The sequence below is a fragment of the Paramormyrops kingsleyae genome, chromosome 20 (genome assembly GCF_048594095.1).
Source record: "Paramormyrops kingsleyae isolate MSU_618 chromosome 20, PKINGS_0.4, whole genome shotgun sequence".
Classification (NCBI taxonomy): Eukaryota; Metazoa; Chordata; class Actinopteri; order Osteoglossiformes; family Mormyridae; genus Paramormyrops; species Paramormyrops kingsleyae.
The window spans coordinates 19,496,824-19,519,197 of NC_132816.1; the positions used below are offsets into that span (position 1 = coordinate 19,496,824).

Genomic DNA, 22,374 nt, shown 5'->3' on the forward strand with positions numbered 1-22,374 from the left:
TCAATTTTATAAGAATATGTGACTGCAATCAAAAAACGAAAAAAGTCATGCATTTTGTTTGGTCACTTATGGTTGAGGTTAGGGCTGGGTAGGGGTTACGGTTGTCATTGTTGGGTTTAGGGTTTTTCCCATAGAAATGAATGGACGGCCCCCACAAAGATGAGGATACATAAGTGTGTGTCTGTGTGTGTGTCTGTGTGTCTTTGTCTGTGTGTGTCTGTACACTTTTTGATGGACGACCCTTTGCCCTGTGATGCCCTGAACCAGCTCCCTACTATCTGGTACAAGAGCAGTTATAGAATAGATGGATTTATGGATGAATGGATGGATGGACTTTATAAAGTTTTTGTACCTCACAGATTCCCTGGTCCATTTGTGAGATGCAGAATAATCCTTAGGTATCTTTCAGCGACACAGATAGATTACAGTCTCCCTTGAGGAGAGAGAAGTGTTCTGGGCTCTCTCTTTCACTTTCATTCGTCTATCAAGAATGCGTCTTCCTCTAAAGCTGTGGTGCTTCCCCCGGCATCTGTCAGGGCGTGACAGATTTTTCTTTTTGCCAATAGCAGGTTTATTAAAAGTAAAGAGAAAGCCTAATGTTAACAATCTGTTAATGTCAAAGCACCATAACGAGACGATAGAGGTGAAAGATGGAACGATTGGAGACAAAGGTTAGAAAACGACAAATTACTGGCTGTCACAAACACAGAGAATGTTTTCCATCTAAAGACACAATGCTATTTAACAAAATACTCTCCCACGTAAGCCCTTCAAGGACACAGTTTATTGATTATAAAAAACACTTTTTTTTTTTTTTAACAAGAGACGGTTTATAAATAATATGCATCTCATGTATGGATAAACAACGACTCGAAGACTCAGTCAGGCAAAACACAAAGCTGGAAATTTGAAAAATCGACCGTTTAAAAAACAACTCAGTGTTAGTACGTGACAAAACTCGCCTCGAATTTTGAAATAGTGTATATTGCATATAGTATAGATTAGAACTGGAAGTGACTGATGTTGATTCCTTTAATTAAGGTAAACTGACCCTTCTTTACAGGCCTGAATGGTTATTGTGCTACCCACAGCCATACTGCAGATAGGTGCGATAGGAGGTTTAACCAGCCCATGTTACAGTCTGGGAATATTTCTTGTGAAGGGAATTCACTTTACCAAGACCTTTCTCTCTCCCCCGGTACAATTCTTCCAGGAGAGAAGGGACATGGTCTTTGTCAGCACAAATGCTCACACTTTCAATGCCAAAAGGTCTCTGATTCATAGATCCTCAGATACTGGTCCCAGTTTGGACGAAAGAGCGAGTAAAAATGATGACCGAAGCAGGAAAGAAATGTGCATGGACTTTTGTGCCCCTCAATGCCGGATCTTTTTTTTCTGATCTGGTTCTTCTTGCATAAATCAGGAAACTGTGTTTTAGGTTCTGGTACCATATGGTGCTGCTATTGAACAATCTTTGGATGGACTTTGTGTCTTCGCAACACAAAAACAAACACCATAGCAATGACACACTGCTTTCTGGATTCATCTCTTGTTCTCACAAAATACAAACAAAAGAATCCATGGGATCGATCTCATGTGTTCTTCTGGCTGAGTGCGTACTTGTAATTGACCAATCAGGCACTTCCTGAGAGCCAACTGAACACTTGTCACTCATCATTTCTTGGAAACCCAAAAGCTATTATATAACAAAATAACAGACTGATTTTCTCCAGAACGAAAGGACTCTTGTGCACCATGGGTGTCCCATTTTACTGTCAATCAGACATAAACCTATAAATTCTTTTACAGTGGAATTTAATGCAGTGCAACTCATACAATCCTGAAACAATGTGGTGCAGAATAGTAGATATCAACATAATCTCTTATTATATATATATATCTATATATATCTATATATATATATCTTTTCACCTATGTGATGCATCCCTGCACAAAATTAAGTTTAAAGTACATACTATGCATGACATCATTTGTTTTTTTTTTTCTAAAAAATCTCTAACATATCAGAATGAGTACATCAATTCAATTATTTCTCCTAGTAGTTCAGTAAACCAGCAAAGTGTCACATGATCTGTTACATGATCATGTGACTCTAGGTGTCCAGGATTCCAGGCCAGCATTCCGACCACAGTCAACTGGACTGCTGAGATCATGGGCGATGTGAAGGTTGGCCAACCACCCAGAGTGTAACATCTTTCTTTTTGGGGACCGGCACTTTTCAGGTCAAAGTTTGCAGTCTTCCCCTACTAAGCGTAGCTATCATCAGTTATCACTGTTGATCTTATCCCCAAGTTCAGCTAGTATATATGTAATCATTGACTCTAGAGGCTTATAAGCGGTCACCTGTATCTCTAGCACACAAGTCCATGTTTTGCTGTCCGTGTTGTTGGCTGGTCGTGGTTTTGATTGCGAGGGATCAAACCCTTGGGATGAAGTCCAGGGGCGTGAGCCTCGACTATGACATCATAAAGGAAGTGTGTGTCCATACAAGTCCAGCAGGTCCCCCGGCCCAGGGATCTGTGCTATTTCCTTTGGGGGGGGGGGGGGGGACATCCCTTGATGAGATGATGGATCCTCACTTTTGATGCTGCTTCAAGCTGAAAAGAGAGGAAGGGAACAAGGTTGCTTCTCACACTCCCTGAACCGAATGTCTCTTCCTCCTGGTGCTCTATTGCGCTATTCCAAGACTACGGGAAAGTTGTTCTATTACTGCAGCTGGGTGCTTATTGAAACAGTTCAGGTTAAGCTCCCAGCTCAAGGGGACAACAGCAGGGTCCCAGCTGAGAGGGAAAGACACCAGACGGCATCTGGGACTGAGCCCAGTTTTCTTAATCATTACCTCTCACTGCCGAAGGGGAAACCCTTAACGAACTGCGCATGCTTCTGCACGGCACTACAAAGCAAGAGTGGTAAATTGCTTTTTCTAAAACTTTTTTTTTTGTGATTAAATGGGCCAAGTAAGAAGCTGTGGGTGAACTTGACTGGCGGCGGCCATAGTTTGAGCATCTGGCCCCCTATCTCAATGGAGAGATGAGGAAAGATAGAAGGGGTAGCGCAAAGGAGGGAGAGTCAAAGGGGAAAACCAATGAATGGGCAATGGGTGAGGTTTACCACCACTCTAAATATGCATTTGTGTGGGGCTCCCAAGGATCGGAGGCCCCCTGGTGGCCACAAGGAATCATTACATGAGGGTGTGCCAAATTGGCTTTTTTGAGTGGTGCTCCAAAAACTGCAAACCTACCGCTGACCACCACCAAAAGGGTTGTCGGAACGTGTTTAATTATAGTAAATTTGTGTCTAGGGGGTCCCCACATTAACGTTATTCATTGGTACAGAAAGCACAACATTTGCCTATAGAAGTGTGTTGGGTGTCTGTTAAATGCAGCCCTTAATTATCCTTTTATATTACTAAGACCTGCACTTCGAATAAACAAGAAGGTTCAATCATCATTCCTATATAACATCTCATTTAATGTCATTTAATTTTTAGCATTGTTTCCTGTCTTTTTCCACAGCTGAAATGGCTTTTAAAAAGTAATCATTTTAATGCTGAAGATGGACTCGCTTTGTCTAATTAGTTGTGAAAGTAATACATTCTCAATTAGTCTGTGAAATATTTATTCCACGGCTAGACTTTTCAGCACTAGTTTAATAAATTAATTAGAACAGAGATAAGTAGGAGAAAGAGTACCCTAGAAATAGACCCTGTTTACCCCTGAGAAGTGCAATTTTCGGCTCCTGGGCCTTTGAAAAAGTAAACACAGATCTAGCCAGTGGAGAGACTCTCTAAAGTCCCCGAGCGATTCTTGGTTTTCCCACTGTTGGTTCCCCTCTTCCCCTTCCAAGACCCTCCGGTTTTCATGATCCCAAAAGTCAACAGATGGATTTAAGCTAGTCGTTTGAAAAATTTCCGGGACAACTACAGTAGAGTGCTGATTATCGCTTTGTCTGGACAGGATGTGGCATCACCTGGGCCTCTAAAACCAGCAAAGATGTGGGAGGTCAGACCGGCAAACCGCGCAAACAGACGCGTTTCAGGGCGCCACCATTAAAGCCAAACGGAACGTCTCAAACTCATCCACCCCGAGACACCATTGCTCAACATTTAATGAAAAAAAAACACGCGGCTTATCAACTCACCTTCAGGAAATGGGTAATGAAACATCCTCTCCTCCAGATTTACAGCGCTGTCACCCCGAATCGCCATGGTTTTCTATTTTAATGAAGAAAGACTACAGCGGGATGGAGTGGTTGGCACACACAAATCTGCACCTGCCTATCAACATTAAAGTCCACATCCCCCTGAGCCCAATACAGGCCATGTCACACTGGCTGATTACAGCTCTCCTCGTTCTAAAGTGTTGTCATGGTGGGGAGTGCTTAAATGACATCATCACAAGCTTAGCCTCGAGCCAGGGGAAACACTTGGGTTCTAGAATCATAACAGTATCTCCACAGTTTAATGAAAAATAATGTTACGCCCTGTGGATCCCTCCTTGCGTCTCTGAAGGTGAAACACGGGGGGGAATGTGCACCGGGGTGCCCCAGACAGAGCACACAGACAGTAGGCACAATCCCCGTCGCCTTGGCAACCCCCAGGCACCAGACAATGTGGCCCGAACATCACTAAGATGAAGTTCGGGGTGCTGCCAAGAATATACTCCTATTCCAGAAAGTTCAGACTCCTGAAATGGGGGGTGGGGGAGGATTTGTCCTGGCAGGCCAAACTGTCACAGCAAGGTACATAAAATTCATACTCTGCTGGCCTAGTACCCATTTAGCCTGTCGAAACATGAAAATTAAAAATTCTGACTCCCATCCATTCAAAGAAAATGTCAGGTCTAATACGTTTTTTAAGGGGCAACATGACCTCCTTGGTTTGGTAGAAAATCATTTTTCTATATTCTTCTGTGATATTTATCTATTATACGAGTCTGATATAAAATCTTTCTCATAAAACTTGCACTCGTGATCAACATAAAACAATAAGACACCCAGTGGCCACTTTATTAGGCACACCTTGCTAGTCAACGCAAACAGCCTGCTCCTCCAAACAGCCAATCACGTGGCTGCAGCGATATAGCACACCGGCAGGGTCGGGATGCCCAGCTCCTGGCTGGCTAAGCATTACAATCACTAAGACGTGTGATCTCTGATTAAACGCAGCATGATCGTTGGTGCCAGATATGGGGATCCCAGCTCCTGAGAAACAGCTTCCCTCTCTGAGATTTTCACACACTGGTGTGTAGAGTTTTACAGAGAATGGTGCGATAAACTGAAAACGTCCAATAAGCAGTAAATATGTCACCTTGTTAATGAGAGAGGGTCAGAAGAGAATGACCACACTGGTTAAAGTGATCAGGAAGGTCACAAACGCAAATAATAAGTGAAGAAATATTCAGCAAAAATGTTTGAGGGAAAAATGAGTGCCAAAATGATTTTTTTTAAATCACATTTTCAATCTAGGAAGAAGAATACTTTCAGCCATAGTTATATTAAATTACAGCCACTGTTAAGAAGCAGTGATTTTGGCTGATGGGAGGGATTCAGTCAATGGTACATGTGAGGGTATCTGATTAGGGCGCCATGGCAACCGAGCAATCGTCCACCTCCCAGGGGGACAAAGGATTTCACGTAGCGGCCCCACAACTGTTTGTAAATTTATGTGTGTGCATGTTTGTGTCTGTGTGTGCGTGGGTTGTGGGAATATTACATTATGGGGACAAATTGGGGATTTCAGGTGCACGGCGATTGAATAGATGATGTGGCCCTGGATTAAAGAGGACGATGCGAGGAAGATACGACAAAGAGCAGCAAGACTCGGTCGGATTAGTTGTTACGGATTGCGTCCGGGGAAGCAGCACAGAAAAACGCGAATTCGGGTAAACGGGGGTTTATTCGGGGAAATCACCAAAACACAGGACACAAACGCAAGCACGAACGTCAAAGACAGACTCGGAAGCACTAAATACATAGAATTGATTAACAACAACTAGACACAGCTGAGAACACAGGGATTCCACACGAGGTAACAAGGGGGCGTGGCACACGGGAGGATCGGCCGAGCAGGGCATGACATAAATTGGGCGACTAGAATGGTTGCAGCCTCTAGCTTTGTTGGTGAATCTCATTGATGCTCAACCAGGTATTTCTGAGGGGAGGAACACTGATGGATGGGGAGGTGCTGTGATCCATTCTTCTCCCGTCTGTCTGAATGACAGTACTGCTTGTGGTGTGTAAAACATCTCCAAAGCCAGCTTCCTCACTGCCTGAACATGCACGGCCACTAAATCCCTACAGCCAATGGGACCTCCTGCCTCGCTATGCTCCATCACTACAATCTCTCAAGCCCTTTCTCCTTCTACCAAAGCTTTTAAGGTGCCCCTCCTGCAAACAGGGGTATTTTTTTGCCCCATATAAAGACCGTCCAGAGACCGGGGGAAGTGCATCTGATGCTTTTATCATGGGGGAAAAAACCATAGGAGAAGTGAGAGCTTGAGATGACGGTGAAGCGGATCACTTGCGTGCTACCGCTCACTGCCAAGGCAAACCGCAGTGTAAGATGGAACAGAAAGTCACACTGCAAATGAAACTTTAATGTTAGTACTTGCGAGGCTGACAGCTCGATGCTGGTGGGAGTTTCTTGGTCGTTCGCTTTTGTAGTTTTTGTAGCTTATTCTGCCAGACAAGCAGCATAATTCGTTTTCGGGAGATGAGAAGACCAGTGATAGATTAATGGAACAGATCCTGCTCCAAGAAGAGCAGGGACACTGCGATACCTGAACATGCTGTCTGCCACAGCCTCTTTAGCCTTTTGCTCCCCCAGCCCTGGGGAAACTCGGGGGCAGTTAGCATGGACAGCTGGTGTCTCATTCTGGGGTTTCCGCCTCAACCTTGAGGAGTCCAACTCAACCACAACTACTACATGGCCCCAAACACACACTGACACGCACAGTGAGGTCATTCAGATGAATGGACAAAAGCAGCCCCCCCAAACCCCACTACCACTTGACTGATGGAAACAGAAATGAGTGTTTAATGGCATATGTCCCTTACGTTCTCGGGATGCGGAGATGGGGAATCCATAGCCAATTTGCTCACCCATGGTCATCGCTAATACTAAATTAGCTGCTGTGCAAACCGCACAAGATGAATTAATAAAGAAACATATTATACTTATTAATATATATTAATATTTAGGTTGATTGTGCATGATAATAGGATGTACTCCATTTGCAAAAAATGGTCCATTTCCTTTGAATATTTTAGTATGTAACGTCAGTTCGGTTGACGATATAACACTGACTTTCTAATATCCTGAATCCTGGGTCCCTCCGCCCCCCTGCCCCCATTATTCTTTCTCTCTGTCGCCTCTTCTTTGCTGCGGAATCACTTCCTTATCCAATCGGTTATGGCCGAACACACCATAAACTTCCCTTTGAGTTTACAAGGAAAAAAGTCCTAGAGGTGAAAGCTGGACCACTCGCACCCCCCACCCCCACATCATCCTCCCAAAACCTGCCCCTGCCCCATCTCATCCTAAAATGATCTACTGGCCCAGCATGACTACTCCCAGTAAAAGATAAGAGGTACCTAATCTTCTGAGGGCAGCTAGGAGATAAGGGCCAGTGACGTCAATGCAATGGATCAAGAGGCTCGTCTTTGATGCTTGTGACAGAGGGGAGTGGGCTGGACTCATCATATCGCAAAGACAAAATTCACAAAATCAAAGTTTGTTGGCAGGCTTTCGGCTGGGACTTTTAAGTAGGTGTCTGTATGCGTGTGTCGGCTTGCAGGCTCGGAAGTAAGGGCAGTTCTAAGAGCAGAGGGACAGATGAGTTATTCCATGCATCACTTTGTGCGACTCGTTGATAGATACACGACGTAGCTGCGACGTTTACGCCAGAGAAGGGCAAGGGGAGCTGGCAGGGGAGACAAAGGCGGCTGCGTGATTTTCCATTCTCACCACATCCCGCAGAAACCAAGCGGGCCAACGGACTCCCGTGGGGAGGGGGAAGAATCCCGGGTCACGCCCCTCTCTCCTCTGTGGCTCAAGCTAGGAAATGGACAAAGGCCGGGACACACTACCAGCAGTAAGGCTGAGCGTGAAGACAGGCCTGGACTATAAATGCTATTGTCCTAACTAGTTAGGTTGTTAGTTGAACCTGCCTGGGAAGTCCGAAGGGGATGGGGAGGGATGAAAAGGTCTGTGGAAGTGGCTGGGAGGGGGCAGGTGACGGGTTGGCCATCGGATCGGTCACAGCTAAGCTGCCTTTGTGCTGTGACACGCAGCACCCAGGGGGTCTCCTGTAGGCCAGGCTGCGACGCCGTGGCAACGAGACTCACATTCCACAACACGGGGTGAGTCAACCACACAGGCAATTTAGGGGCTGAATTTTTTTTTTTACGCAACCTTGCTTAATAAAGCTAAGAAAAAGCAACAACCAGAGGCAGACGACAACACGGGGGAGAGGTGACAGCTGTCCGAGGGGGCGGCTCATACCCAGACTTAATCAAAGCGAGCCGTCTCTCTCCACCCTTGACATTTTTTACTCAGGCACCCCGAAATCTGAATGAGCTAAAATTACTTCCTGTCAAAAATAAATACAAAGATTGTATTGCTTTTTATAGAGCACAGTGTCACTCTGTGGATTCCTACCAGTGCGAGATAAAGCCCCTTGAAGTATTTGTAATCATCCACGCCGATTAAAGTTTGCACACAAACAAAGGGAGGTGAAGCCCCCCCCCCCCCCCCCCCCCACCACGTCATTAAAGCCACCGTTTTAAAACCAATGGTGCAGGAATATGATTTTTTTTTTTTATTTGGTAAACATCCATTAATAGCGGCCTTTGCAACACACTTCCAGCAAAACTTGCTTAGATGCAGATTTTTAGCGTTGATCTGCGTGGAGGATACAGCTGTTCTGATCGTTTGAAACATCATTAGGCACAAGAAGCATCGTTACCCGCCCTCTGTAAAAATATGCTCCCATCTTCCCAGTAGGAACCCCCCCCCCCCCACCCAAACCCAAGTGTCTCTCCATCGTTTGTTTTGCAATACATATCTGTAATATTCTTCACTTGCTTAGAAGACTTAAAAACGCCTCATTTAAGATGAAAAACACCCAAATTGATGCCCTGGGGCTGTTTCCACTAATATGCATTTAATAATGATCCCTTTCTTATCATTACAGGCCAATTTTCCCTCCATCCTTATCTCCCAGTGCAACTATTCCATGTGAGCATTGCCGGGAGAGATTAGGATAATGGCCGCCCATGACACTCTGAGGACTGGCACGTGCTATCGGCGGACGGCCACGCCGCGCTCACCTCCACGCTGCGCGATAGCATCTGTCCGACACGGCGCTCTCCTCCCTTCCCTTCTAAGGCTATGAGTTGCTGGGCAACTCGGGACGAGGGATGAGTATGCAGGAGCGCTTTGTTGGCGTGTGCCTGTTGTTTTTAATGAATTAATTTGTAATAGGGCATCTTTAAACACATAAATATTGTGCTGTTGTTTTCTGTGGTGGAGATCCAGCCCATAATAGTATATTAAGCCACCTACTGTGGACCACCGGCTCAAACAGACGCACGATTGAAATTCCCGCGAATGAGTCAAATGGCGACTGACCCCTCAACATGAGTCCATATTAGCCATAGGCTAATGCTCACTTAGCTTAGATGGCCAGTAGTCGTGTCCTGAATGCCCCCCAATCAAGCACAGCGGGACCATCGGTTTCCCCGACACCTGAAGCCGCCACAATATAACCAGCCGTCGAAAAATCACAAATAACCTTCCACGGGTTTGTGGTTTGAAAGAGGGTAAAATAAATAGCGACAGTGGATGGTAGGCGGGGTTACAGGACCCAAAAGCAGAAGTATCTTCTTGGGTGTACGTTTGAAGACCATCTGGTAGATGGGAGGTCGGCTTCGGCGCGCAGTTGCCACGCGTCGAGAATGTCAGGCTGGCCGTCATGTTGCCGGAATTCCAATTTGTCTCCGCGGCCCGACCCTGACGTGGTTCCATCCTGCTTTAATAAAGAGCCTGGCAGGGCAGGAAACGGGGTGCGTCCGGGAGACAGGACGCCATCGCAGCTAAGTAATGAATACATCGGGCGTCTCCCCTCCACTCAACGGTGGGGGGGGGGGCACAGCAGGAGCAGGTGAGACCTGTGCTTGATTCAGAGCACTGATTGAGCCCCTCTGCCTCATGCCACACATGATGAAAAACACGCCTGTTGCCCATAACTCCTCTTCCTCCACATTTTCTCCTCTGCTGAGCACGGCTCTGTGACTGAGATCAACCGGCAGAGTGTAGAAGACTAGGTTCTGCAAGCCAGCGAACTAGAATGGCCCACTGACATTAATATGCGCTATTACAGATCTGTGAAATGCTTCTCTGGTAGATCTAAGATAATGCATTCGATAATCTATCAAAGCTTATACCAAAATACACCTATGACATATTTCACATCCCTGTTTATGTAGTTAATTTTTTGCAGGTTTATATACGGCGGTCTGTTTCCTTCTGACTGAAAGGCTGACAGTGTGGTTTATGGGAACAGTGATGTATGCATTGTATACAACAATGTATGCAATAACCGTTTTAAGGTCTTGTCCTTTTCATGAAGACAGTTTCAACAGGATGGTGATGCGAACACGCAGTACTGACGTTAATCAATTTTGCATTTCAAACTGGCAAATATAGCCCTGTGAACTGTCAACGGAAGGTGCATGAGGGAGGTTGACTTTTACCCCACAAGAATGAGGTCATAGACACCCTGATTGAAGCCAGTATGGCCTAAAATATGCCCGTCTTTGTTCCATTAACACTATTAAGTGGGATATTGCCAATCTGTCTTAATGTTAGTTAAGTAAGCCGCCATATTGAAAAATAAAAAGCTGCACTGTTTTGAACCAATATTGCATGCGATTTGTCTTCCCCCGCTCGGCAAAATTTAATGTCTGAGACCCAGGGTTTGGCATCCAGTATTTCTTCAACTTGAACATGGCAATCCAACATACTGGGGATACATGCTAAAGTACATATCATTCTCAGAACTAGCGATTAAAGCAATAACACAACTTTGAATTAGCATTTTGCTACATTAGCATTAGTAGGCACACTCATTAAGGGACAAAAGCAAGTCTCTGTTAGCTTCGTTAGCAGGGCCACTCACTTATTCTGGTGCTTGGAGCCCCGGAGGTGTGCGTGGTACTGCTCGATGGAGTTCAGGATCACGTTGCACACGTTGCAGGAATAGCTGCTACGCAAACCTGTTTGGAAGACGTAAAAAAAAAAAAAATCTCATCTCTTTAAGGTGCAGTTTTTCCATTTCAAGAAACTTTGTGCCGTGATAATACACCTGCAACAAACTGTGCATTACTGGAAAATACAAACAGATGGTTGCATAAATTCTAATATTGTTTGTTTGAATATTGCTTCATGTTTTTGAATATCATGGGGGCTTTTTCATTTTAAACTTGTTTACTTCAGAAACCCTGGGAACAAAATCAGGTTAAAAAAACATCTTATTTATTTTCCCATGTCACCCTTAAATTTGTTTCATGTGTATTTACGGAAAAAATGCTGTAACTGTACATTTGCAAGTTTTTTACCCATAATAGCTCATTTTGGCGTGGGAAAGCGTGCTTCTGAATACAGCCATCTTTGTCGAAAGGAGGTAATTAACACATAAGGAAATGAGAGATTCCGGCACTAGGGAACGTGACCACGGGGGGGTAATGAGATTGTCTATTTGGGGGCCTCAGCAGAAGGCCGCTTTCAGGCCACGGCGAAGCCAGCGAGAGCCAGGCAGCATCTATTAGCCGCGCCGCTGATGGAGAGGAAGCAGATGTGAGCTAATTAAAGCGCTCGCAGGTGGCGCCTGAAACGCAGAGGCCCGAAATAGACCAGAACGGACGGGGACGCGCAAGGAGGGGGGGGTGGCTGGGTGGGGGGAGCGAGATGCGGGCGGAGCCTCTTCATCAGCTCGTGCCGCTGCTGCCATCGACGGTTTACGCTTCTGCACGTGAGGAAACGCAGGGGTGGGGATCTGCTTACCTGGCATCCTGCACGACAGCATGCTACCCTGCTGAGTACGGAGATGGACATTCACTGCAGTTCCTGGAGTGGCCTCACAGCCCTGACCCGCACCACAGATACCGGCTCAACATGGCTGCCCCGACAGATGGCCGAACAGACTCTCAGAGGTCCACTCCTGACCTCGAACACATACACACCTATTTCTGCCTAGTGTTTAGCAAAATTTCCATAGCAAGGGGGGCTGATTCACAGCCATTTGGACCCCCAAGGATTTTTTTTATCCTACGACTAACTACTTGTCTTTGTTCCCAATTCTCAGTCGCCTTCCAGCTATTTTCAACGTATATTTTAACTGTTTTTTTTTTCACTCTGTAATGTTCCTGTTAAAATGTTAAGCTCTTTGAGGTAACTGCGCTCGGAAATGCAGTGTATGAGATTGAGTTCATTCAAACTGAAAAGAACTGTTGCAGTTAAACCACCTGCTGATTAAATGCTTTTTGTTGTTAAGTAACTAAGTCTGAGGCAGTAAATGAGAAGAAACTGACCAGGAGGAGAGAGGGTCGGCTGATGCCTGACAGTATATCCGGGGGCGTGTGGAATGTATCTCCAGCACTTGTGAGAGACGTCAGGTAGACAAGGAATCGACTCATGTGTCCATCTAGCCAGGCCTCAGATTTGAGGCCTATGAAAGAATGAATAAAAGCCAGCCGTCTACGCCGCTTTTCCACTGGCAAACAGGAACTGAACTGTACCCGAGTAGTACCGCGAAGAAACGCTAGTTACAGCGCAGTTCCAGTTCGCTTCCACTGCAGAAGGGGCGGCTCCGTAAAGGCGGGATTTGGAGAAAGACAGCGATGTAAAACCCAAGAGATGCTTATTTTCCAGTCACATGGTGTACATCATGATTTATTGTGTGCTGATTTCTGCTAGCATGTCTGTGAGAATCACTCTTATGTTAGCATCAAATCCTAGCGGAATTAGCATTCGTGATTTTGCATCACAAATTCATTGTACTTAGCTGCCATCTATAGTAATGTCTTAAGTAGGAATTTTTATGTTCTGAGTTATCGGGAGCACTTTGTGATGTGTGATAATACTAATAATGAACTATATATAACATATGGCCTTTTTCCTTCAGATAATCCATATATATCAATGCAGAACACCGGCATTTCAACCAATCAGGTGGTGGTGACACAAGCAGTCGGCTTGGTCACGATTTTGGCCCTGATAGTAAGCAGGGTCATGTCAGCACAGATACGGCACGGGTACGGTATGGGTATGACGTGGATACGGTGCAGGTGCGACTCGGGTACGGCGCGGCTGCTGCACAGATACGGCTCGGGTACGACATGGGTATGACGTGGATACGGTGCAGGTGCGACTCGGGTACGGCGCGGCTGCTGCACAGATACGGCTCGGGTACGACATGGGTATGACGTGGATACGGTGCAGGTGCGACTCGGGTACGGCGCGGCTGCTGCACAGATACGGCTCGGGTACGACATGGGTATGACGTGGATACGGTGCAGGTGCGACTCGGGTACGGCGCGGCTGCTGCACAGATACGGCTCGGGTACGACATGGGTATGGCTCGGGTGCAGCTCAGTTCTTGGTGGCAGTGGAAAAGCACTGTAAGTTTTCATCCACATCATCAACGGCCCACCTGTAATGTCGAATCCATTCAAAGTTGTGAAACCCACTCACCTAAGGACCGCACACAAGTTCCGGCACGACGGCCTCAGCCACATCTGAAGGACCCAAGAGTGAAATTTTAGGCCTGAAATGTCAGGTTGGTCCAGAATATGCCATCTTATGCCAAATTAACTGATTAGAGATTTAATTTAAAGTTGGATTTTCTGATTTCAGTCACTCGTCCCCTAATGTCCCCCCTAGGCAAAGAGCAGCATGGTAGAGTGACTGGCTAAGCCAGAATCTGCTGCGGAGCCCAAGGCCCGGGCCGATGCCAGCCTCCCGCCCACCAAAGCCTTGCTGTGATTCACGTCGTTTGTCTTAATAAAACCGGGGGAGGGGGGCGGTAGGGGGCTTTCAACGGACCTTCCAGCATTACCGGCGTCCCTCGCCAACCGTGGAGTGTCGCTAAGAAACCCATCTGCCAGGGCTCCATACTCGCCTGTGATCCCATGTTAATTAAAACACGACGATGGGGGGGGGCAGGGGCACCGGCAGCGAGCTCTGCGGACAGTCACGGTGTACGGCAACGGTTTCGCTCAACCAGACCAAATGTGTTTATTTGATTTGGCTAATTTAGCCCCTTCTCATACTGCGGATGCAAGCTGACCCGGAGAGATGGGGACCGTCAAATCAGAGATCCCAAGGAAGAACTGTTAGCTTTGGGGAGGGCAGGCAGTTAAAATAACTTGGCTTGCAAGGATGTCAGATGTGCCTTAGCCTACGGATTCCAAAAGGAAGTGAATTAGCCGCAGGATGCTTGCAGGAAGAACATTCCAGAGACTCCCTCAATACGGCAGAGAAACTAATAAAATGTCAGCTAAACAGTGTTCAGAATTAAGCCTCCCTCTCCCCTGACAGAGAGGCTGTGTTTCTAACAAGCGAGTGACGCTTCGTCATTACGAAGCCTGGATGCGCCACAGAAAACCGGTGGGAACTTGGCAGGCGTAGAGCACAGCATCTTACGCAATGCGAGAGACATTAGCGATGATGCTATCATCCCTCTCTGCGATTACCAACAAGGAAGAACGCATAGAGCAAGGGCCCATTGCCGAAACAGAGCACTTCTTTCCCCCCTAGTGGTAGTGGTAAGTAATGACAGCACGTTTTCTCCCCATGCCGTTCACATCCTAATTGGATTTTCGTTACCACATATATTCTCCAAAGGATTCTGACTTGGGGAAGTTTAATTATGGCCGCCAAGAAAGGGAATATCAAATAAGGACACAGGGACAGTGAATATTTCAGGGTGACAGCAATTCCAGCTCTTCGCACATTTAAGTCACGTTAATAAACTGACAGCGGCTGTACAAATTTACCTCTGAGAGTGGTGGTCAAGCTGCAGGGAGACCGTGAATACCAAACCGCACCCCAAATTGTGCCAAGATGAGGCCCTTGCAGGGTGAATAATTTATAAGAATAACGAGGTCAGCTTTGCTCAGACATAAACCCCGGCGTGAAAAACAGCCTTCCAGAGTGAGACGACCCAAAAGCGGCCAACAAATTGGGACACCCTGAGATCTGAAAAGTGTAAAATGTCTTTTCCTTTCACACGCATCACCAGCTTCAGCTCTGTTAAAGGTGAAGATGAAAATCTCAAACGGCTAAATACTTAAAAAATCTCATACGGTCACGTAGTCTTTGATGACTGATGTAATGTGATGAACATCAGCAGCGTATCTACAGAGCAAATGACACGGAACAGAGAGTCTTAAGTTGTTTACTCCCCATGACGGTAGAATGAGCTTCTGAAACACATTTGGTCATAAGATACCCCCCCCCCCCACCCACCTCAAAGAAATGCCTGAAGCTCCATCTATCCCAGAGACACTTCCACTAGTCTATACCATCTCACATTTCCGGAATGTTCTTCATGTCCCACTTCTGCATATTTGAATTATAGTTTTATTAGGTTCTTGCTTCGTTTGGTAGATGTTCATACATGGGCTTTCACTGCTACACTTATGTCTAGTCACCTCCTCAACAGCCGTATGTTTGTCATAGCTATCTTAGTCGCTTAGGACAAAAACGCTGGCTAAATAAAATAAATGTAAATGAATGAAAACGTATAGAGTAACTTTATACATGATCCTGTCTGATGAATGGGGCATGCATATCTATGAGTGAAAAGTGTCTTTATTTAGTCTGTATTGGGAGTTGGCTCTCCTGTGTCCTGGATGCCTTTCAGTGAGCAAAGTCGAACCTTCTGCTAACTTCTGCCGGAATGCAGGTGGCGTCGAGCTCAGCACCTCCCCTAGGGTTCACAGCAAACTCTTCTTCTCCCTGTCATAGTGCATTCAGAATCCTACAGATGATGTTTTGTCAGACTGAGGTCGGGACTCTGTGCTGGACATCCACTGTCTTTATGCATCATGTACACGCAACTCCCTTCAGGCCCTGAGATGTCCACTACTTCTGACGGGACAGTGCAAATGGGACTCAATGAGTCTACATTTCCCATTTGTGCTTATCTGATGGACCTCCTGTACAGCACAATGGTGCATCATCCTAATCTGTAGGCCCTGTATGCTACTGGATCGGATAGGAAGAAGAAACCGTGTTTGACCAGAGGTCCAGCGGCCACCAGGGGGCGCCCCATCCGATCAGCCTGTAAGAACGGGAAGGAAGATGAAAAATGTCAGCTAGGGTAATTAAATATTGTTTAGGGACCCAAAGAAGGTTGGGGCCACCGTCCAGGGGTATAACCAGGGTCCATTTTTAGGAAGCTTTTTCCCAGGTTCCCCAAAGAGCCCCTTAGGCCCATCTGCATGACAGATGACATGTCGTGTCTCCGTAAAAAGCCAGCGCGCCTCCGCGTCTGTCTCGCCCCGTTTCCCTCTCAGAAACGACAGCCAGGAGAATCTTGAAGTCGGGACGGATAGAAGAAGAAAAAACAAATCAGCGTCAGCGTCACAGCGGTCCCGTGTCACGGCGAAGTCGCCGCCTGCCAGGGCCTGCAGTCACAGAACACAGACTCGTAGGCGAGGGAGCGAAACGCAGCACGGACTCCGAGTGTAACGAGATGCGAGCAAAGCAAATGACATTCCCAAAGCAATTAATGCTGATCTCCGCTTAGACGGGTCTTCAAACACTTCATTATAACCCGGTGTTCTTCGATAATTAAGGCAGGTAAATGAAGTCAGGTGAATCAGCAGAGTGTATCATTTTCAACTTCATATATTACAGTCACACAGCCGAACAAAGGCACTCTATACGGGTGCGAAAAGGGTTTCTGGTCTCCTATTAACTAAAGCTCCTTTAATCCCACAATGACTCATTCTGCGAATCTGCTACTTTTAGGCTATAAACGCTAACGTCGGGGGTTTGAGGGAGAATAAAATATTTACAGTTTTATCGAGGCAATTCAGTGGTCATGCCCACTTAGCGGGGTCCTTTTACAGGTGACCGTGCCATGGCCTGATCCCCCCCCCCCCCCCATTCATCGCGGTCTTTACAGACCGGAATGACCTTCACGGATGGAGGATCCGGAACATGCTTTTCCCAGCGGAATCGGCGCTGGCTTATCTGGATTCCCCAGGCAAGCTTTTCAAAGGCAGGTTTTCTGACACGGTTTACGGGTGATATGCAGAAGAGTCAAGGAAATGAGGGAGGGGCAGTGGGTGTGTGTGGGGGGGAGGGTATCTGTCAAGTTTATGTGTCACCTTTATAATCCAGGCCCATCTCCAAACCCCCCCAGAATCTATCAACCTTCTATCCATGCACCCTGATAAGACCCTCATCCTAAGCAGCCCCCCCCCTACATTCCAGAATCCTGTGCCCCAGATGGGATTTTTTGCTGAAGCCTTAAGCTAAACTGTGAAGTGAGACTTTCTGGAGATGATGGCGTCTGCTGATCGATAGAGGAATTCGCAAGGACGTCCCTCCAGGAAGCCAACCTCCAGGAAGCCAACCTCCAGGAAGCCAACCACTGTCTGTGGTCTTTCGTGTGTCATTGATGACGGAAAAAAACAGGATGACGAGCACAGCGCCCCCCCCCCCCCCCCCCCCCCACCTTGCCATGGTCCCTGTGGAATGCAGCCAGCCTGCATGGAGTTTGAGGTCAGGTTGGGTTTGCGGTGCCAGAAGCGGACCTCAGTGCCTCTCTGAGCTTCAACTGATGGCACTTTTTGCACTGGGCAGTAACAGCCAACAGGGGTATGGAATGGGGACAGTGTGGCTGAACCCTCACACACACACACACACACACGCATATCTGTTTGGCACTGAGACACACAGACAAACACACAGACTCACAGACACACTCAAACACAGACACACGCACAGACAAACACACACACTCACAGACACACTCAAACACACACACACACACACACACAGCCTAACAGATACACACACATAAACACACACACATACATCTGTTTGGCACTGAGGCACACAGACAAACACACAGACTCACAGACACACTCAAACACAGACACACGCACAGACAAACACACACACTCACAGACACACTCAAACACAGACACACGCACAGACAAACATACAGCCTCACAGATACACACACATAAACACACACACACACGCACACACATACATCTGTTTGGCACTGAGGCACACAGACAAACACACAGACTCACAGACACACTCAAACACAGACACACGCACAGACAAACACACACACTCACAGACACACTCAAACACAGACACACGCACAGACAAACATACAGCCTCACAGATACACACACATAAACACACACACACACGCACACACATACATCTGTTTGGCACTGAGGCACACAGACAAACACACAGACTCACAGAGACACGCACAGACAAACACACACACTCACAGACACACTCAAACACAGACACACGCACAGACAAACACACAGCCTAACAGATACACACACAGACACATCCAGACACACACACAGTCAGACACTGTCTTGCAGGTTTGCTGCAGGTGTTTTTTTTTTGGAGGTGTCAATCGAGCGCCAAACGCACGCGGCAGCTGCTGACGTGAGACAGAGCATCCTAGGAGGATCTCCCAGAATACTGCAGCTAGGGCGACAGGTATACACTGGTTCCACTGGAACGGCCAAGCTCCGGCTGCCATCGTCAAGGACGCGGCCTGTTCCAAGCCGCCCGACTGACCTGCGGTTTCCGTGGCGTCCAGGCAGCCAGCCAGCTGCTCCAGCAGCCGCGCCCGCGCCGCGTTCCTCTTGTGCTTCTTGCCCTCGTAGTGCTGCCGCGCCATCAGCGGGTTGTTGAACCAGGCGCCGCACAGGCAGCAGAACTTGCCCGCCTCGCCGTTGGCCAGCGGCAGCCACATGGGAGGCAGCGGCGGGGGGGGCGGGGGAGGGGGGGGCAGCGGCAGCGGCAGCTGTAGAGGCAGGTCGACGGCGTGCGGCGTGCTGGGGGCGGAGTCTGTGTGCCACACAGGAAACCCAGTGTCAAAACGATGAGCTTCGCGCTTAATGCAACATGTAATTAATTCCCACTGAACACAGAAGGGCAAATTTATGTTTCACAGCAAATGTTACCCAGGGAGAAACGGCGAGTGTAAAAATAACCCGAGAGCTTCATCTAAGGAGGTTCAGCAGGAGGCCATAGAGACACTGGAGACTATTTTCCCTCTTGGATTTAATGGAAGGTTCTGCAATGTTCTGTCCAGGATGACGACCCTTCTGCATTTAGGTAAGCCTGTTGCCTTGGTAACTGGCCCCAAAGAGTTTACAGGTAGAACCCACCAAATAACGCAGAGGGTTCAAGGAAAGGTGCAGGGAACCTCAGGACAGTTGTGACGGTAGCAGATGTGTCACTTTTAACGCACGCAAACACTTTTTCTACAGACCTGTCACTCCAAAAAAGTAACCAGCTGCTCACCAGAGTGACAAAAATAGCAACTTTCTCATTCCCCCCCCCCCCCCATCACGCCTGGTGTGCCTAGATAGCGCTTATGACATCACTCCCTTGGTGCAGCACATCGTTACCATGACGAACCTCCTCACAGTCTCTTGTTAACGTACCGCAGTCACCCAGAGAACCTGTCCAGACTCATCACCCAACATTTTTTTTTACACTTTTGCAAAGACATCACAGACATGCCTAAAACAGATGCCAGAGGGAACCCTTCCACTAACGATGCAATACCATTTACTCCTTTCCCTGCCTGATAATATATATCCTATATTTTCAGTTCCATTCAGTTCCTTTATATACCATTTATGACTCAATGGATGCCCCAAACTCCTAATGAGCGATACGATAAACCCGCTGTGTGCTGGTCACAGGCAGTTAGCGTTAATGACGACGTCGCAGATGAAACAGCAATTAGCATTATGGGGTTTTAATTCATTGAAAAGGCCAGGAGGCAAAATGGGAGACGAAACACGCAGCCTCTGAGGTATGCTGAGTAGGAAGGGAAGAAAAACTGATAATGGCAAGGTGAGCGGAGTCCTCCGAGACAGAGAGGGACGCCGTTTGTTAATGTGTATCGGCAGGGTAGGAAGACGGAGATTGGCAGGCAGGGTGTGTGCGGTGTGTGTGTGGGGGAGGGGGACCCTAGTAGAGGAGGAACCAGCTCCATCCCAGTAGCCTGATTAAATGGGGAATAATATGAAGCAACTGCAGGGAGAGCATTTTAGTGCAGTGTTTTTATACAGCTTCACAGGCATAGAGAGAGGGGGGGGGGGTCAGACAGAGGTATGGAGGTAAACCACATGATTTTGTCCAGCATAATGTCAAGGGTATCCTGGTGGGGGGGGGGGTGACATAACATGGCCCCCATTTACAAATGATCTCCACCTTCCCTCAAAGAAATGCCCCCATCCTTGTTTCAACTCCTAACTCAGCCCCTGAACCCAACACCCGCTCTCTTCATCAAGCTCCAACAATCATCTGTGATTCACTTCATGAACATGTAGCTATTTCCTAACTCGGGTCACTTAAAGAAAAATAAAAACACACTACAAACCCAGGTCTAACCGGGCCTGAGATAAAGTCAGTCAGAGAAAGGGCTTAATGCATCGATCATTAACTCGGAAGGCGTCCGGGCCACCTGTCGATGATCTGACCCGACGTTTAAGATGGACGAGCTGGGTTCACCTTTCAGACCACTAAGGGCAAGGGACCACAAATTGAGTGAAACCTTGAGGGTTGATCAGATTGGGGTAGCTTGTGTGAGGCGGAGCTTCAGCTTGTAAGCTCCATGAAGACGTAGCCGGTCCACTCGATGGTGCCGTTACACTCGATGGCGCCGTTCAGGCGAATTCACTCTATGTGTGTTTGTTGGCTTGGCGCCTCCTACTGGCTGGCCCTTGCCTAACACCCTGTGCTGCCCCTGAGTGGATGTGCGGGTGCTGGAGGCAATGGGGCGATAATGAGGCTGTGTAATCTGTGCTGCGGTTAATATGGGTCTTACAAGCAGGGGAGCCGTTTCGCCTCCTCGATAAGCTCCTCATTAGCGGGAAGTTAAGGATGTTTCCGCTTAATTAGGCTATCGGCCTCCTCAATCCAGGGCTCACTCATTGTGGCCGGTGTCACTGCAGCTCTCGCCGGGGGGCAGCCAGAGGAGTCCAGCCCTGCCCGAAGTCTCTTGCCCCTCACGCGCTTAATGGTTTGCCAGATGGCTGGGGGGGTTCGCGTGTCGTGCACGATTAAAAACCAGGACACCGCTGCTGTTTTCACCAGGAAACTCGTGTTTCTAGCATGTGCCGTTAGTTAGGTTAGCACCTTAGGGGGATGTCAATGGAATTAGCGGAATTATGATGCCGAAGATGATGATGGCGGAAAGATTTTGGCAAATTATATGCATGACAGTCTTTCGGAAGCGGAAGAATCACTCCTTTGTTACAGTGATAAGGAAGCCATGGTGTGAATGGAGAGAATTCTCCCTTAGTATGTAGCAGGATCTCGGAGATCCTGCGACTCCGCCCTCACTCCAAAACAACCCAGTGGTTTTGACCTCTGCCAACGCAATTGGCTTCATTTTTCTCATACAGATTCTACACGTCGTTATGATGTGACTCTCATCCACCCATTTTCCATACCCGGTTATCCTACGCAGGGTCGCGGGGGGGGGGGGGGCGGGCATAGCAGAGACACACTCACCATTCAGACACACATTCATGCAAAGGATATAATAGCTACCCAGGTAACCATTACCCTACCTGTTTGAGGAATCTAGCAGTGTTTTGTTAACTGGGAAAACTGACTTATTTGGGATTTACTCCCCTTCTGGGGCACATGTGAGCAACACATTGAGATTCCTGATTAATTATAGTAATCATTTCTTAATCAATACTTAATCAATATTTAATATCGATGTAAATCACGGTTATGTCTGCTCAGCTGGAAGGAGCGGCTTCTGTGGGCCAATAAGCCGGGTTCTTCAGAGCCGATCGTGCAGATTCTGCCTCTTCTGGGCTGCTGAGGTTAATTTGGATCTTTTAAGCAGAGGAGCTGTCAGAAGAGCCGAGCCTGTGGTGCCCTTGCCCGCATTGCCGGTGAGCTCCACCGGAAGGCGGCCCCCCCCCTCCATGGTGTCTGTTCCCCTCAAATGCCTCAGCTATCAAGAGCAGAGTGGGCAGACGCTACAGTGAAAGGTTTTTGATTTCCCACACGGCGTGAGTAATGTCACCGGGCTCAGCAAG

General features: G+C 47.5%; 1 protein-coding gene across 1 annotated transcript in view; it reads right to left on the reverse strand.

Annotated features, from left to right (window-relative positions):
* Window positions 1-769: 769 nt before the first annotated feature.
* The window catches only part of LOC111848504 (zinc finger matrin-type protein 4), a 47,526-nt gene continuing 25,921 nt past the window's right edge, over window positions 770-22,374 (reverse strand). Inside the window, exons 5-7 of the mRNA XM_023820584.2 lie at window positions 18,875-19,147; window positions 11,202-11,298; window positions 770-2,618 (exon numbers count right to left, since the gene is read on the reverse strand). Of these exons, the coding sequence (XP_023676352.1) occupies window positions 2,597-2,618; window positions 11,202-11,298; window positions 18,875-19,147 (392 nt within the window). The 3' untranslated portion in view covers window positions 770-2,596. The remainder of the gene's footprint in view (window positions 2,619-11,201; window positions 11,299-18,874; window positions 19,148-22,374) is intronic.